Source organism: Gymnodraco acuticeps, unplaced genomic scaffold (assembly GCF_902827175.1).
Source record: "Gymnodraco acuticeps unplaced genomic scaffold, fGymAcu1.1, whole genome shotgun sequence".
Lineage (NCBI taxonomy): Eukaryota > Metazoa > Chordata > Actinopteri > Perciformes > Bathydraconidae > Gymnodraco > Gymnodraco acuticeps.
Genome location: NW_022990270.1, coordinates 335,983 through 354,821, shown reverse-complemented (window position 1 = coordinate 354,821; position 18,839 = coordinate 335,983). Strand labels below are relative to the sequence as shown.

Genomic DNA, 18,839 nt, shown 5'->3' with positions numbered 1-18,839 from the left:
CTATCCGAGCTGAGTGTGCTGACTTTTCGTACAATGTCCCACTGTCTGGCTTCCTGCATAAAGTCAAGTGCTCGGCGCAGTTGTGGCAAAATGTTTTCATTTAAACAGCTCCTTGTATCCGTTAGCGCAGCTACCTAGGACCAGATGCTAACAACAACAACAATACACGGTCCTCCCGATGGCCAGTCAGGGCCTGCCGGTGAGGAAGTGTGGTCTGCTGCAAGCGGGCAGCAGGAGCGGGGCTGTCAGCATCAGCTTGTAGATGGTATTTTAAACTCGATGCGCTCTGAAACTACGGGGTGGCCGAGGACAACAAATGCACATGCGTTAATCGCGTTAAAATAATTAGTGGCGTTATTTTTTTTAAATTATTATTAACTTGACAGCCCTAATAAAAACATATCTACGATGTGTTTTGATCAAAATACAAACAGATCATGTATTTTAGAAATCCCTCATACCCCTCTGTTTCAGCCCGTTAGAGAAACGCGGATTTTGGGTCCTTAGCTTGAAAATAGAAAAAAGAGGAGGCGGAGCTAATGCCTGATCAGAATTCTACCGGAGATAAAGTTAAATTCTGCTGTGATAAAACGACATCCTGTTTAAACCACGTCAAGGATTATTTCTGAAACAGTATGGAGCTCAAATGCTTTTTCTCTTGCGGGTTTATCACAAGGTGAGTTCTTTTTTTATTTCCTGCTTTTTAAAACACATGTGCTCTCCAGTACAGGTTAGCTCTGAGTGTTAGCGAGGCTTGCTAATGTAAACAAAAACGAGATTACGTCCAAAACACGTCAGGCATTGTTTCTGAGAGCAACTCTCTGTGGGTCCACCCTCCGAAATTACGTACTATCGGCAGCAAATCTGTGTCCGTTCGTTGTACCCCCGTTTTTTAGAGATTTGGGTACGGAGGAAAAGAGAAAGGGTTTATTTTCTGACGCTGCGTGAGTTCCCTGATGCACCGGGGACACATATTTATGTATAAAAGACATCACAAAGTGCATTTTGCATGATAGGTCCCCTTTTAAGACTGGGAAGATACATCGGGCAAAAACAATTGAATAAGAGGAACAGAAGATGGAGAAAATAGATATATACTTTTGCATTTCCCCAAGAAACGTTTGCTTCCCCTTGCGAAAGACTTCAGCTAAAAAAAAACATACGAGGTCAGGGAGAGGCTCGTTTTATGGACACATTTTATTTTGAAATTGGCCCAAGACATTAAGACATCAGTGCTTGACTTTTTCATTTCTAACCTTTGAGTTTCTTCTCCACCATGTCTGTCCCCAGGCTCGTTACTTTTGTGTCATTCTGCACATTATTTAGGGGATTTGAAACTCGCGCTTACCTTAGCCTGAGTAGCGGGTCCACCCTCAGTATGTGATGGAAAAGGATATTGAGGAACTCCTCAGGATCTGCAGAACAACATGAACTTAAATGAGATCTCCGTTTACATTTCGGTGTTTAAATCCAGTGCAGACCGTAGGAACTGAAAACTCAAGAGCATGAATGTGTGTGATATTTAAAAATAGCGGATTTGTTGTGTGACTCGTGACTGCCAGCATTTCATTATATTTTACAGTTCCTAAAGAGTTTGTTTTATCCTCAAAAAGGTATTTTGATGTTACAAGTATAGCAGATAATTCAATAAAAGTAAAATCTAAATTCAGATTCTCCACCAGTACACAGAAGATGAAATGTTCAAACCCAATGAGTGGAAGAGTAAGACACATTTTTAAAAAGACCACTAAACAATTTACCGTCTCATTCTCCTACCTTTTTCTTCAGATGTAAACCCAGAAGCAGCTTCTACTTTCTCCAGGATCCTCCTCAGCTTCATCACCTTCGTGGCACAAACATACCCATGTCTGCAGGACAAACAAGAAGCAAGTTACAACTCAGCAAAATAAATGACATTTGGTTTTATAACATCAGTTCTGCTAGTGACATTCTGCATCAGATGTTACATTACATGTCATTTGTTGGACGCTTTTATCCAAAGCGACTTACATTCAGTGCTGTGGGCAATCCCCACCGGAGCACTTTGGGGTGAAGTGTCTCAGGGACACAACGACATGCTGACTGCAGTGGGACTCGAACTTGCTATTCCCTGATTCCAAGTCCAGCACACTACCCACTGAGCCAGTGGTTCCCAACCTTTTTTCCCAAGAGCCCCCCCAAATGACTCCTGTTGGAAGTTGCGCGCGCCCCCCCCACCACACACACACACACACACACACACACACACACACACACACACACACACACACACACACACACACACACACACACACACACACACACACACACACACACACACACACACACACACACACACACACACACACACACACACACACACACACACACACACACACACACACACACACACACACACACACACACACACAACACACACACACACACACACACACACACACACAACAGCGCAACAGCGGTAATTAAAGTTTCAAAGTCTCAAAAAAGTCTCAAAGTCTCAAACTGGATGAATGTGAAGTATGTTGTTAAAGGAGGATGAAAGCGTAATTAAGGAGCACTATTGGAGTGACTTTGATGGTTATTGGACTCAGGATTAATTCATTTGGATTCCCGCTGTATGAAGAAATTAAAGGACGGCGCGGAAGTGGAAACAATTCACAAAGGGATTAAACTGTTTAAAACACATGCTCAAAGTACGCCGATGTGTTTATGTGGATTCAAAAGTCGTAAATAATCTACAAAATGGAGGAGACCGATCTGATTCGAGCAACTATGACAAATAATCCAACTGAAACCGGCATGGACAATGACTATGTTTTAAAAATGCGCTTATCCAGAAAAGCCTGGTTTGGACACTTAACGGGCAGAAGAAACATTTCTATTAAAGAAAGAATTATACATTTCTGTCTTTAATACTAACTTGAATTTTTATTAAAATTAATTAGTCAATTATTTTTTATATTGTATTGTAATGTAGAGACAAGGCTTTTAGTGACAATCATGTATTGCCTTACAATTATATGTAAAAAAAAAAAAGTCTAAATATGATATTTGGCCTCAAATCATCTGAGGCCTGGCGCCCCCCCCTGCGATCTTTGGCCCCCCCCAGGTTGGGAACCACTGCACTGAGCCACAGCCTCCCATGTTATAATCAGGGTAACATGATGAAGTAAATAATGCAACCTACAGTATTTCACATTCTGGTTTTTTTCATTTATCTGAAAGCATGTGCAAGCAATTTAGCATTCTAGTCTAGAACAGATTTTAACTAACAATAAAACAAAACGTTTAAAAATGTAAAACACAAGCTTATAACGAGCCAGCCAAATCTTTTAATATATAAAACATATTCCAGATTATATTAAATTAAATGTATCTGATTTTATATTATGTGAAAGATCTTGTTTAAAAGTCCCAGAGAAACTTAAGCTTTCTAGTTTTGAACAGTCTTAGGTATCCTGTATACAAATCTGAACAACATGCCTAAAACAGATGCTTCAAATCCTACAATAAATGGCATCATTATGTTTGCATTGAATGACATTGACTCACATGCGCAGCGGGTTGACGATCTCTGTGCGCAGCAGCTCTTGGGTCTCTCGGTAATATTCCACATCGGTTTTAGATCGCGGCCTCAGGAGAACCGTGTCCAGAACGGAGCTGAAGGAGAACAGACTGCAGAGCACAAAACAATCATTATTCATGTTTCTTTTATCTATCTAGTCTAAGATAAATTAGGATTTACTACGTTCATTGGCTTTTTGCAATTAAAACACTTATTATTGATATATTATCTTGAATGTAAACCCATGCGATAACAAGGAGAGCTTCCCTGCTGATGGACGAATGAAGGATTTCTAGAGTGGTCCAATTTAAAGCTAAACAACTCCAAACTGGTGGAAGTGCCTTTTAAAGTGACCTCCTGTAGTTCGGTGGAGACGTTGAGGTTGACTGCTTTGTTCAATGGCCCTTTGGCAGAGTTGGCAGTAAACAACAGATCTACCCACTGCTCTCAGCGGGAATACACACTCCTGTGAGAGCCAGTGGGCAAAGTCAAAAACAGTTTACCAATAAGCCTCTGCCTCTGGGCAATCTCAGCGCTGCAGGCGGAGGAAGCGCCAAAAACTCAATCAATAGAATAACACGGCATGCACTGCAGCTCATCTACTAAAATACACTGACCAGAAGAGTGTTGAATCCAGGTAGCAGGAGTTGTAGTGGCCCTGGATGCCTTTCTTTTTTCCAACCATGACATCCAGACCGTCGTTCTCTGTGCGTGGAGGCGTGTTCTCATGCACTACTTCACTGAGGTACCCCCCAAATGCTGCAAAAACACAGTACAGGTTTAAACACTTAGCCTTAAAAGGTCCACTATCATACTGTTTTTCATCAATATATTATAGGTCTCAGATATATACAAAACATGTCTCTGAAGTGTTTGGCTCCAAACACCAAACAGATCATTGCAGCATTACCCATAATCCCCTCTGTTTCAGCCCTGTTTCCAAAGTGCTGATTCTCTGCCTGTTACTTTAGAATCTATGAAAACAAGGAGCCCCTCCCCACGCCCCTCTGAGAGAGAGGTTACAAAGAACTCAATGGTGCTCTAGGAGGAGATTCAGGTGATAAAGGGGGGGGGTTACCTTGGTTGCTGATTGGCTAATGGGTACACAAGCCAAAACATCATAAAGTGGCCAAAATCTGATCAGCTCATTTTCAGACAGGTTTTTATAGAAATGGATCAGGACAAAAAGAGAGAGAATCTTTGTTCCTGAAACTTTCAGAGTCTCTTTCCACAGAGGGGACACATGTTGATGTAGAAGAGACATGAAGAAGAGGGGACACATGTTGATGTAGAAGAGACATGAAGAAGAGGGGACACATGTTGATGTAGAGGAGACATGAAGAAGAGGGGACACATGTTGACGTAGAAGAGACATGAAGAAGAGGGGACACATGTTGATGTAGAAGAGACATGAAGAAGAGGGGACACATGGTGATGTAGAAGAGACATGAAGAAGAGGGGACACATGTTGATGTAGAAGAGACATGAAGAAGAGGGGACACATGTTGATGTAGAAGAGACATGAAGAAGAGGGGACACATGTTGATGTAGAAGAGACATGGAGAAGAGGGGACACATGTTGATGGAGAAGAGACATGAAGAAGAGGGGACACATGTTGATGTAGAAGAGACATGGAGAAGAGGGGACACATGTTGATGGAGAAGAGACATGAAGAAGAGGGGACACATGTTGAGTAGAAGAGACATGAAGAAGTGGATTTTGGGTGACCTTTAATGGACACAAACAGGTGCCTTTTATCGTCTCGTTTCTGCTGCTGACTTACCGATGGAGTTGCAGCGCTCGATGGGGTTGGAGGAGTGATGCAGGGACGGGAAGCGGGAGTCGGGCCGGCAGCACTTGAGCTTCACAAACAGAGCTTTTTTGGGAGGGCAGGTGAAGTACCGCGTGCCTTTGAACGTGCCGTCAGTGCAACCAGGACACTCCTCCTCCTGCAAGAGAAAGTCAAGGTCATGTCATTGCATTATGACTGTGGGGTTTATCCCAATCAATAAAAATGTCTATATATATATATATATCAGAGTTCCCGTTAGCCGGTAATTACCGGACTACGACCGGTAAAATATGCTGAAGACCGGCAAATCTAAATCTCTCCGGTCAAAGTGTCCGTTCAAAATAATTTCCGTTTAGCTCAATACTATGGGCTCAGAACAGTCTCATAATACACACATGCACACAGAAGGATTCAAACTTGTATTTCCGGATCCATACTTGTGTTTTTCAATGCACACACAAATGTATTCCGTTTCATATACATGTAAATAAAATCCAAATACAGAAAAAAGTTTTACATATGTATTTTTGATCCTCACATATTAGTTTCCCGTTTAAATCCTCTGCACCTGCAAACACAAACAGCTTTCTGTGCACGGATCGCTTTGCATTCGTGTGTGGGTTTTTTTAGATTCCCCTGACGGTCAGCCGATTCGTACTTGTAATTGTTTCTATCTATAGCCAATCAGATGTCTCCTTCATTCTAAGCCAATCACATGAGCGCGCCCCCACCAGGGTAAGATTACTTCATATACGCATTTTGCGCAGTCCGGACAGCTCGCTAAACAGAGGGCGGAGCTTCAGGTGATCATGCACTGCAGAGCAGCGTGTCTCCATCAGACTCAGCAGCTGATCTGATCTCTCTCTCGGGTCCGGTTATACTTCACTCGCGTGTCCATATCGATCAGATCCAGCTCTCCTGATCGGCCTTTATAGAGAGCACCGATCAAACTATTAAGAGTGAATATCGGCCGATAATGACCGGTGGGGCTCCCCCCCCGTTAACAGGTCACTGTCTAGCACTGGCTTCGTAGTGCACTGATCGATTAGGCTAAGCTAACCTGTAGCTGCTCCCTCCACACTCACAACAACTTCATACAGACATAAATAAAGCAGCTGTATTCGCCATACAGGAAACACACATTTAAAACGGTTTTGCCTGCCGTTTTTGTGTACACAAGCATTCATCAATGGTTTGGAAAGTGGCGCTGTACCTTAATAATATAAAGGCTTGTATTTGCGTTCATTTCCTGTTCGGAAAGTGGCGCTGTACTGAGAGTGGAGGGTGTCCTGAGATTAGCGCCTGCAGGCAGGCTCCATGGAGCTGTCAGATCCGGACTGCGCAAAATGCGTACATGAAGCACTACGTCATGAACGCAAGAAATCTACCCTCGTGGGGGCGCGCTCATGTGATTGGCTTAGAATTTAGGAGACATCTGATTGGCTATAGATAGAAAAAATTACAAGTACGAATCGGCTGACCGTCAGGGGAGTCTCAAAAAACCCACACACGAATGCACAGCGATCCGTGCACAGAAAGCTGTTTGTGTTTGCAGGTGCAGCGGTTTTAAACGGAAAACAAATATGTGAGGATCAAAAATACATATGTAAAACTTTTTTCTGTATTTGGATTTTATTTACATGTAAACGGAATACATTTGTGTGTGCATTGAAAAACACAAGTGTGGATCCGGAAATACAAGTTTGAATCCTTCTGTGTGCATGTGTGTATTATGAGACTGTTCTGAGCCCATACAATACCACATCAGTTGCGCAACTTGCACCATTTATGTGACAGACAAGAATAGTCAATTCTAATGTCTAACACTTCATATGGAGAAAGAGATTTCCTGTATGGGTTGATTGTGCGTTGCTCTGTTGGTAATGCCTCGGGGTTCCGGTGGGCATGTAAACAAATGCATAATGCTGCGCTATACTTTGTGGCCTCACCCGGTTGCATAGCGACACTTATTGTTTAGGTGTCTTTTAATAAGCAGGTAGTCCTATCATTAGCTAGAACTAGCTGGATCTGATCGATATGGACATAAACGCGAGTGAAGTCTAATCTGACGGGAGAGAGAGATCAGCTGCTGCTGACGAGTCGACACGCAGCTCTGCATGATCAGCGGTGAGCGAACAAAACACACACCAGGTTAGAATATCACACGTAGCTATTTTAATGACCTCTCAAACTACCTAAACTAGTTATAGATATGTTTAGTTTTACTGTTGGGTCACTCATTACTGATCCGCGAGCTGCATGATACTGACGGGCTGTCAGGAGAGGGAGAGAGCGCTCCGTTTATTATTCCCGTGTTATTGTAAGTTACTGTTCACTTTTGAATAATGTAGTTAATCTACTATAATTAGTTTAATATTGAATCATATCAATTTGTTTTAAAGCTCAATAAATAACAAAGAAGACCTTTGACCGGCACTGTTCTCATTTTGTCCGGAAGATTTCAACTTTAACGGACATTTTGACCGGCGAAAAAATATTCTAACGGGAACTCTGATATATATATATTACTGTAAAAATGTCATATGTTGGCAGAAAAAGGCATTGACTGAAAGTATTCTGACTTTTTCCAAATGCTTTAGGTCTTATTAAGGATACTTTGTAACTTTGTTTACCACTTTGATGAAAAGTTTTCTGCAGGTCTCCCTTGAAAAAGAGATCATTGATCTCAATGGGATTTTACCTGGATAAATAAAGGTTTTGAATTTGATTACATTTGAAAAGTGATTGTGACGAATATGGTGCATTTAACAAAATGTGGCCCATTTGTCATCTCAGTTACCCAAAATATAAAAAATATATTACATTTTTTCAGAAAAATTCAGAAACACGCAATGTGAGAATGCACTGTGCATGCAGGTGGTTGTCATTCGGCTGAGTTTCCTGAATGTAAACTAAATGTATATGACAGGGTACATGCAGGAATCCTGAAGTCAAATGTAAAACCTTTTAAGACCCTTTCCATACATTTTAAGACCTCATCGCCACTTTGAGTTTTATCCGGTTACCTTGGCGACACACTTTACCTCACATTGACTATACACAGTATTGATTGTCCTTCCTCCTTATTTTCCAACCGTTTGGACGCAGACTTGCATTTCCCCATAACGATGTTGTTTAACAACCGGCGTAAACGGACCTTCGCGTGCTATCAAGCAGTGAGCGTGCGATGTCCTGTTCAGATGACGTCCAATCCAACGGGATGCCATCAATAAACTACACAGAATCACACTACACACCTACGCAATGATTACATTCAGGCAGACTGTAGAATACAACCTCTTTGGACCATTTATATACTTATTGAAAACAAGCTACAAAATGTAATGCCTTGGAAAATGCCCTTTAATACTTTTTAATAGCCTTCATTTTCGCTAAATTGATTTATCAACTTTTAATACTTTTTAAGACCCCGCAGACGAGTATGAGATGCTTTCAAATGATCTGTACATGTGATGGAAGGGTCCACTGCTAAACACAAGCATGTTACAATTGAATTGAATGGGCAAACTACGGCGATGCAATAAGACATTGTATTTTATGCATTTCTTGCGCCGAAAATAATAAAAGGATAATTTTTTTGAGGGGGAAAAAACCCTGATTCCCCTGTCTTCAATTCCCTTGGAAATTTCCCAAAACTTCAAGGGAAATGTCATTACTTTTGCAACCCTTTCCACCAGTCAATCAGAGTTAGTAGCAGCATTTAGCAGCTGTACTTCAGGCTGTGGTGGGGGGTTCAGGTTGCAAGGCTTTCTGCAATCACTGGTCAGATAAAAGCACCCAACAACAGCAGTGATTACTAACAGAAATAGCTTGACCATATAAAAAGAGTGGCGAGTGAGTGGTGCTGATTTACACTGATAATCACTTGATAATCACTCGATACACTGACGATGATCAAGCGCTATATAAATCAAATGTATTATTAATAATAAGCTGTTCGCTGTGGCACATTATGGTCCTGCATGATTAAGAGCTCTATAAATATGTTTAGATGTAACTGGTCAGTAGGTATCTCAAGATCAAAAGTACCGAAAAAAATCATGCATCAAATTTTTTTGGAAAAACAATAACTGGCGATACTAAGTCTGTACAACCCGTCTTATGTCAATACGACACCAAGTCAAAGTCCTCGTAGGTGTCAACCTACCTGGTAATAAACCTGTTTCTGATATCATTTATTCAATTTTTTTGATGTTCATATTGTAATTTATTACATTAACTTCTTAAGTGTATTAAATTATCCTCTTCCAATTTCTTTAAATCTTTTATTTGTTATTTCCGTCTCAAATGAAGCGTCTGCTCACCAGCTCCAGCCCAGCGAGCGGCTCCAGCAGGCCGGGGGGGAGGCCCACCCAGCGGATGACCCCGCACAGAGGGGGGTTCTCCTTCACCTCCACCAGAGAGCCCACCTCCAGACCGGGCTGTCCTCGGGGGGGCGTCGAAGGCCTCGGCGATGGGGGGGCGGCGGGCGACGGGGGCTCGGGCTGCTCCCCCATCACCGACTGCACGGACAGCGACAGGGGGCCGTGGCTCATGCTGTCGATGGGGCCCGTCTTACGGTTCAGGCTGAAGGGGAGCGAGTGGAACTTGTTGTCAGTGGACAGAGTGGCGGAGGGTGGGGCTCGGGAGGGAGGGGGGGACTGGTTGAAGTCGGGAGGTGTGTCAGTGAGCGACTTGGCGGGGTCCTCCCCAACTACAGGAGGGAAAGAAACAAGCAGAGGGTCTATTTTAGTGTAAAGACACAGCAGGGTGTCTGGACACTGTTGTGGAGATGTTAGTATTGTAAAGAGTTATTTAACTATAGCTTCACAACTATTTCAAACATTAAAAAAATCTGCTAAATAAATATATATTACAAATGTATATATTTTATATTTTTGGCAATACGGTTTGTCTTTATGTTCTTGACAATAAAGCTATCTGAATTTGAATTTAAGTTTAATCAAGATAAAAATCACTCATACTGACATTTACCACTAGAGGTCAGCAAAACTAGATTTCCATGGCGTTTAGTTATGGTGTAAAAGGAAGAAAGGAGTCTGCACGCTTGAGGAATGTGGCTTTAAAGATGAAAAGTCTTTGTCAATGGACATCAATTCTTCCAAACATGCATATCAGGCAGATTGATTTTAAGAATGTATTATTTTCCTTAATTCCTGAAGATAAAGCCACCATTGGGACTTAAATATGTGGGTTAAGTGTGAAAATGCTCTTCATTGATACGAGATGTCTGGTGTGCAAAAAAAATAGCTATGAGCACTTTTAAATGTTGTGTACAATTCACAAAACTCTGATTATTTCTTTTAAAACAATGTGTTAGTGAGGGGTGTGCCACTCCACCATGACATGAGTGATTTGGATACATGCTTACTCTGATCAATCCTGAGAGAAGTGTGGAGGAAAGTCTGATGACTTTGTGACAGAAATGAAAAGCACCATAACCACACAAAACAATAACCCAAAATGTGGGAAGTGACCCTGAGGGAGATGGAAATGATTACACATTCACAGGATGAGTAAGCAGTTGTGAAAACATCCCATCAATTATTTATGACTGACCCCCACTAATTATTGCATTAGTATTTTTAAAATACTTTTACAGGCACTCAGGTATTCTGTTTTGTCATAACAGGAGGCAACACACATTTGATTCATGATGTTGAGGTATGTCTTTGTTCTGCTTCTAATTCATTGGTGGATGTGTGAAGTGTGAATACTGTAGGTATGCAGTTATACATTTTTGGACGATATATATTTTCCAGAATGTGATAACGCACAGAATAATTAGAGTTAATATCCAGAGTGCTGTGAGCCTCCACCATCTTCACTACAGGAAACATTATTATTCACAACTGGCACGTATTGGTGATGACATGAGCAAAGTGATTCCCCGCTTAAAAAGAAAGAAAAATGACACAATGGACTTACTGCACCAGTCAGGGCCGACACTAGAATTAAAGGTATTTAATAATGCTTTGGCGTGCAAATAGTACTACACAGATATATTCAAACTGTGTCTGAAGCCAGTTAAGGAGTTATTTGCAGCGCTGAGCATTATTAAAAGCCTGAGGGCGACACCGATTACTCCATGCAGGTGGAACACCACAATCAAATGGTGATGAAGCACAAGGGTGGTGGAAAGGTCTTTTATAGCAAGCTACTGCAACAAGCTACTGATTGTTGTTTTTATGCAACCCACCTATGGGGCAGACTTTTTCATTTATTGTATCCCACAATACAGTAATTACAGTACATAACGTACTACACATGCTTGCAGTACGTTTACTTATGTATGGAACTCTATTTCTCCCACTTGGTAAAAATAAAGGGAAATTCAAAATACAAAAACACTCTTTAATGGTAGCTAATTAAAACAAATCATATTTATACTAATCTCCCATAAATCTAAAACGTACCACTTCTGTAAGCTACTGAGAAAGTATCTCTGTTCACAGATCAGTTGTGTTGGTGGTATTTCTTATACTAGCCAGCGAGGTGAAGAAGGATGGTGGACTTAGCACCGATGCTTTGTTTACTTGCTGCTGAAATGATAATAAAGGAATCAAGTCAAGTCAAAGATATTTCATAATGACGCACTAAAGTATGTTAGGATGCTGTGCCGTGTAATTCAACCTTTAACTAAATGAGAAATAGACTAATGTATAAATATTTAGGTAAATGATAAACTAATAATAATAAGAAGAAGAAATGGGAAAATAATTGCTTCATGTAAGAATTCACAAATTCGCATTATATATATATGTTTTTGATTTCTACAGAATAACTTGTACATTGCTGCTGATGACAGTAATGCTTCACAGCAAGTCAACGTTGTGTGAAGCATTATTGTTTAATGTGTTGAAGAATTACACAAAAGTTTGACCACTTATTTCTGTCTACATTTTTTTTTTTTTAATGTTGGCAGGTTTCTGAGAAATAAAACGGCAGCTAGTCTTAGGCTGCCAATTTCAATGATGTAACGGTACGTCCACACGGTTCCGTCGCGTTGAAGCTTGCCGGTGGGCGTGTCTGGCGTGCGACCAACAACCAGTGGCGGCGCCAGAGTATTTGTGTTGGGTAATCTATGGTAGGGCTAACACATACAGTGGTGGGGCTCAAGTCAGTATTTACAATGTAATTACATACACGCTATATCGCCCCCCTTGACAGTGAAACGCCACAGGATCAGTTTGTGTGTTGTGGACACGACCTGTATATTTTCGCAAGCCGTGTTCTCAACATTTTGCTTATTATTTAATTTATTTTGCTTACTTTAACATCATTTTTCATGGTGGGGCTAAGCCATTTCTTGTTATCGCTGTAGCCTACCCCGGCCATACCCTGGCGCCACCACTGCCAACAACCAATCACATTAATCTCCCACCCCGGACACACAAGCACGCGGTTTGATTGGCTAGACTAGAGCTTGTACTGGCATATGATTTGATTGGCTGACGCTTCCGTCGAAGCCACAATGCAGTTCGGCAAAGCGTGACGTCACCCCATTCAAAGTGAATGGGAAGCGTCTCCGTTGAAGCACGCAACGGAACCGTGTGGACGTTACGTAACAGGCAGCGATTTTATTTTATGACTTCAACTTGTTATTCTTTAAATCAGTGATGATTTTGAAATGCTAAAAGATTTAGTATTTGTGCACATTCAACATGAATACATATAACCCTTTGTCTTGAGTTAACCTTAGTTTTTTAGCATCAGAGTGGATGATAACTTTTAATAATAAACACAATGATATTATACACACTTAACTCTCCAGTAGATTCACACCACTATTAGGTTTTAAACTTTTTGGATACCATAGGAAACTTGTTAAAGTAACCTTTTTTTTAAACTAGTTTTATAACAAACTTTATTCATTTATTATTAGCTCACAAAACTCCACTTATCATTAAAACATTGCTATGTTCCACGTTCTTTTAGCAGGTGGGAGTGACAGGTTTCCATACACAACTTTTATTTGCCCTTTTGGAGAACATTTCTATTAAGAGCAACCCAAAGAACCAGAAAAGATTTGTCTTTTAGTCCAAGAGTTACCCGTCATCCTGCCAATGTTAGGAATTTAAACTTTAAAAGCACCAATAAACATGTGCTTTAGTGATTTGGATTATCAAGTAGCTTGCTGTAAACAGTAGCTTGCTGTAAACAGTAGCTTGCTGTAACAGTAGCTTGCTGTAAACAGTAGCTTGCTGTAAACAGTAGCTTGCTGTAAACAGTAGCTTGCTGTAAACAGTAGCTTGCTGTAAACAGTAGCTTGCTGTAAACAGTAGCTTGCTGTAAACAGTAGCTTGCTGTAAACAGTAGCTTGCTGTAAACAGTAGCTTGCCGGTGAGAGGGTTGACGTCCCATGAGTTCCCGTTTTTACCTTCATCAATGTACCATGTGCTTTTGGATTTGGACTGGGCGGGGGGGTCAACAGAGCTGCCATTTTAAAGTATAGTAAAACTCAGACTTGCTTCTACTGCCACACTGATGACCCTAATCCTGTAAATAACACAAGTACATGAAAAAAAACACAGAAAGATAAGAAGAATATGTGTGTGTGCTGTAAGAAAAGCAGGGTAGGGTAACCTATAGGGGAAAATGTCAATTAATCAGCAACTGTAGGCAGTTTTTCTCCATAAAAGAAAAACAAAACAAAAAAGCAATCAGAGAACAGATTCACATCAAATGAATGAAACTGCAACGGGAGTTTCTCATATATTGAGCAATATGGAGTAAAACCGTTATAATGATTATCTTTATAAAAAGGGACTTTCCATCACAACTCTTCTTCAGGTTGTTATTCCTAAACTACTTCAAAATTGACAAACAGTTTCAATGAGTTCTCTAAAAGAAAGAAAATACTTCCTCTTTCCGGAACTAGCCTCAGAGGGATCTTCAGAACTGGCAAATCCCAAATTGTGACATTTCTTTTTGTACCATCTGTACTAAATCAATTTTGTTGGAATGCCCCTTTTGTCAAGAGTAATCATCACACCCAGAGGTGTGTGTGTCAGTGAGGTGAGTATCGTAACACCGGTGTACCTTTGCTCTTTGGTTTGCTTTGGCCAGAGGACGACTTTTCACTGTTGGTGCCTCTGGGGGCAAAACTGTGCTTTTGCAGCCTTTGGTCCTGCATGGAATAATCTGCACGGCCCAGAAATAAATCCACATTAGAGCCACGACACGCTTATCAGCCTGCGAAAAACTACCATGCAGCAAAAGTCTTCACAGCGCAACTGCAACTTGTGTGTGAATTTACATTGACCTTATTCCATTTTACTTCATGGCTTTCAAAGTTTCAATGTGTCACTGCGGTTCAACAAAAACAAGTTTGAGATCACAATTCAATATCCAATAAGAAGTTTAAAGACCCTATTTTCATTTCCTTCGCTCAACTTTTAAGTTATGACACTGAAGTCATAACATAGCATTCAACACTTCATTGACAATGGATGCATTGCTTTAGTTAGGGTCCAGAGTCCAGACTAAAGATGTTTATTTAACTGAACTTTTAAAGTGTTTTTTAGCTTTCACTTTGGACATACGGTAGGCAGAAGTCACAAAAGAGGATTGCAGCTTCTAGTATCACAAGCATGCAGTGTTGGAAAGTAAGTACGTTTACTCAAGTCCTGTACTAATATTTAATCATACTTATGTAGTGTTTCCATGTTATGCTTCTTTATACATTTTGGAACAAACATTGTACATTTTACTCAACTACAATTATATATTTAATATTATTTTTTATTTGATATAAAGCAGAACTATCCTACCAATATAGCTGGTACAAATAATCAAAAATGGTCTCAATATTTACAAACTAAAACATGTAAAGGCTATTATGTATTTGTAAGCGAATAATATAAAATGTATTAATATAATACTTTAATAACAGAAATTGTGCACAAGGGGTGCTTTTACTTTTGATACTTTAAGTACATTTAGTTGACAACACTTCTGTACTTCTACTTAAATAACATTTTGATGTCAGGACTTTCACTTGTCTTGGAGTATTTCCAGACCAAAGTCTTTCTACTTCTGAAAGCATGACACATAAGCATTAAAACATTTTATTTGGGTGTAGTTTTGAAACTAGCTGTATTTAGTAATAACACTTGACTTCATGTATTGCTGTTTAGAAACTGCAAGAAGAAGGTTTGAAAGGAAAAATGAATTTGCTAAATAAAGAATCCTAATGTTATAAAACATCTGTATGCGTGTCTGAAAAGTCAGAGAGGCGTCAGTCGCACATATAAACATTCAATATGCCAACGTGGAGAACAAAGAGCCCGAGTATCTCACTTGACTTTCAAAAAACAAGAGAGACATCAACACAAAGGGCTCTCTGTTCCCGCTGCGAGCAAAACACAAACTCCGAACGCTCAGAGCTGGTTCAAGAGAGGGACAGCTCAATGTTTTCAGAAACAACGGTGGAAGTTTTGTTACAAATTCTACGTGACTCACCTGGCATTACGTCACAGATAGGTACGAGTCGAGTGTGCTCCAAACTGGCAAAATTACACAGCAGCTTCCCATCGATCATACCATCCCAGTCCCCGATGGGATTGTCCTGAAAGAGTTGGAGACATGAGAACCATGTAAACTCTGCCAGGCGTTCTTCATCTCTGACACACACGTGCTTCTTCCCCTCCTACTGTCTTATTGATGCTCTGTATTGTTGTGATCCAAACTGCTCACCAGATGTTCCCCCTGACAGCTCTACTTTCTCCACAGCCACACTATTCTCCTCCCTCAGCTTAAGAATCCAGGACTGGAAGATATCCTACGTGAGCACGGTGCCACTAGCTAGCGAAGGCAGGGCGAGGCTGGACGCAGAGAGAGGCAGAGCAGTGGGCTCTCCTCACTGCTGGCCCTCTGCCATGCTGTTGGGTCATACAGCACTGAGTCTTTACCTCACTCCCTGCGTGACTGCCTTGCCTTTGTGTGGGTGGCTCAGATGCACTGAGTGGGGTGCTGCTGCTGCTAGTGCTGCTAGTGCTAGTGCTAGTGCTGCTGCTAGTGCTAGTGCTGCTGCTAGTGCTGCTGCTAGTGCTAGTGCTAGTGCTGCTGCTAGTGCTAGTGCTGCTGCTGCTGCTAGTGCTAGTGCTAGTGCTAGTGCTGCTGCTAGTGCTGCTGCTAGTGCTGCTGCTGCTGCTAGTGCTAGTGCTGCTGCTAGTGCTAGTGCTGCTGCTGCTGCTAGTGCTAGTGCTGCTGCTAGTGCTGCTGCTAGTGCTAGTGCTGCTGCTGCTGCTAGTGCTAGTGCTGCTGCTAGTGCTGCTGCTAGTGCTAGTGCTGCTGCTAGTGCTGCTGCTAGTGCTAGTGCTGCTGCTAGTGCTGCTGCTAGTGCTGCTGCTAGTGCTGCTGCTAGTGCTAGTGCTGCTGCTAGTGCTAGTGCTGCTAGTGCTAGTGCTACTAGTGCTGCTAGTGCTACTAGTGCTGCTAGTGCTACTAGTGCTAGTGCTAGTGCTGCTAGTGCTACTAGTGCTAGTGCTGCTGCTAGTGCTGCTGCTAGTGCTGCTGCTAGTGCTAGTGCTGCTGCTAGTGCTAGTGCTGCTAGTGCTAGTGCTACTAGTGCTGCTAGTGCTACTAGTGCTGCTAGTGCTACTAGTGCTAGTGCTAGTGCTGCTAGTGCTACTAGTGCTAGTGCTAGTGCTGCTGCTAGTGCTAGTGCTGCTAGTGCTAGTGCTACTAGTGCTAGTGCTGCTGCTAGTGCTAGTGCTGCTGCTAGTGCTGCTGCTAGTGCTAGTGCTGCTGCTAGTGCTAGTGCTGCTAGTGCTAGTGCTACTAGTGCTGCTAGTGCTACTAGTGCTGCTAGTGCTGCTAGTGCTACTAGTGCTAGTGCTAGTGCTACTAGTGCTGCTAGTGCTACTAGTGCTAGTGCTAGTGCTACTAGTGCTGCTAGTGCTGCTAGTGCTAGTGCTAGTGCTACTAGTGCTGCTAGTGCTACTAGTGCTAGTGCTACTAGTGCTGCTAGTGCTAGTGCTGCTAGTGCTAGTGCTGCTAGTGCTAGTGCTACTAGTGCTAGTGCTGCTAGTGCTGCTGCTGTTGGTGTTGTTGTTGTTGTTGTCGTTGTTGTTGTTGTTGTTGCTGCTGCTGCTAACGATCAGCCGTCAAATGCCTCAGTTATGTGTTTCAGTTTCCCTGTGACCACAACAACTCTCCGGCCTGACAACAGTAGTCATAGATACTAGCCCTGCTCGATTTGGAAAACATAACTAATTGAGATCAGTTTGATAATTAATATTGCAGTTGTGATATGATTCACAATATTGGGGAGAGTTGAAATGTTGTGCATATTAAAATATTATATTACAAATTTAAGAGGATCTATAGCAAACATAAAGTATATTCAAAGTCTGTAGAATACAATTTGTTGGCCAGGATATCAAAGCAGCTCTAAAATACTAAAGATTGAGCCTTTAACAAATATTGTGTTTCCTGTGAATATAGCACTGCTCGATGTTGCCGTGTCGCTAAGTTAGATTAGTTATGCAGCCCTCGTACAGTAGATACCAGACATAATGTAGTGCCACAAGGTACAGAAACATGGTTGTCAGCAAGTCATGACAGAAGATATTTAGTTACATAACTTTCCTCATCTATTAAAATTGAAACTTGCATGGTGCTGCCCTCTACTGAGGCGAGCAACTCAACATTTAACAACATTACATCATCTCTCTTTAGAAACAGACAAATGTAACACTGACCAGGTGATGAGATTTGAGTTCTTTATGAAACACTGAAAGCTTTAAATTATGTATATTTCCCTCCACTTTGTTACCAAATGACACTAACTAAAACACTGTTGTCGTGTGAAAGCAATTCAAGCTGCTCACAAAAGTTACTGATTGCTTCCAAAACATCGTCAAACAAATAACTCCACCGATAGTCCAACTAATAACCATAACAAGTTCTGGTTTTAACACATGGACGAAGTTGTCTTTTATGCTAAATGAGTTAGCCTAGCTGTTGGGCCATCACTTTTTATTCAGTGTGAAAAACATGAAGGTGGTTTTCACCTTCTCATCTTACTCTCAGCAGGAAGGCAAATAAGTATACTTCCCAAAATGTTGAACTGCTGTTTTAGGGAAACAAGTCATCTAAGGGACAGTTTCATCCCACAGGCCACAAGACTGATAAACACCTATAACATCTGTTTGCAACTTATATATCAATATTCCAATCACTTGACTATAGGGATGGGTACCGAGCCCCGGTATTAAACGGGCCCCGGGGCTGAATTATTAAAGACCGTGGTACCGTTAAGCTCCGACGTTAGCGGTATTTTTATCGGTACTGGAGACATGTACAAAATATATGTCATGTGTATTATGGCTACACAAACATTATAATCAGGGGTGCACATAACTTTTTTGCCCTGGTTCTCAAAGGAGCACCTGGAGATGTTGCTTGGTGCTCATCCTTAAAATGAAATAAACCGTAACTTTTGAGGGGGTCTT

At 41.4% G+C, this 18,839-nt stretch overlaps 1 protein-coding gene across 2 annotated transcripts in view; it reads right to left on the bottom strand.

Annotated features, from left to right (window-relative positions):
- Positions 1 to 18,839, bottom strand: part of cylda (cylindromatosis (turban tumor syndrome), a) — a 48,347-nt gene that overhangs the window by 22,174 nt on the left and 7,334 nt on the right. The window contains exons 4-11 of one of the 2 annotated variants that reach the window (XM_034220814.1): positions 15,844 to 15,949; positions 14,422 to 14,523; positions 9,684 to 10,072; positions 5,350 to 5,515; positions 4,183 to 4,324; positions 3,553 to 3,675; positions 1,777 to 1,868; positions 1,349 to 1,415 (exon numbers count right to left, since the gene is read on the bottom strand). In XM_034220814.1, the coding sequence (XP_034076705.1) occupies positions 1,349 to 1,415; positions 1,777 to 1,868; positions 3,553 to 3,675; positions 4,183 to 4,324; positions 5,350 to 5,515; positions 9,684 to 10,072; positions 14,422 to 14,523; positions 15,844 to 15,949 (1,187 nt within the window). The remainder of the gene's footprint in view (positions 1 to 1,348; positions 1,416 to 1,776; positions 1,869 to 3,552; positions 3,676 to 4,182; positions 4,325 to 5,349; positions 5,516 to 9,683; positions 10,073 to 14,421; positions 14,524 to 15,843; positions 15,950 to 18,839) is intronic. The other variant, XM_034220815.1, reaches the window with a different exon arrangement.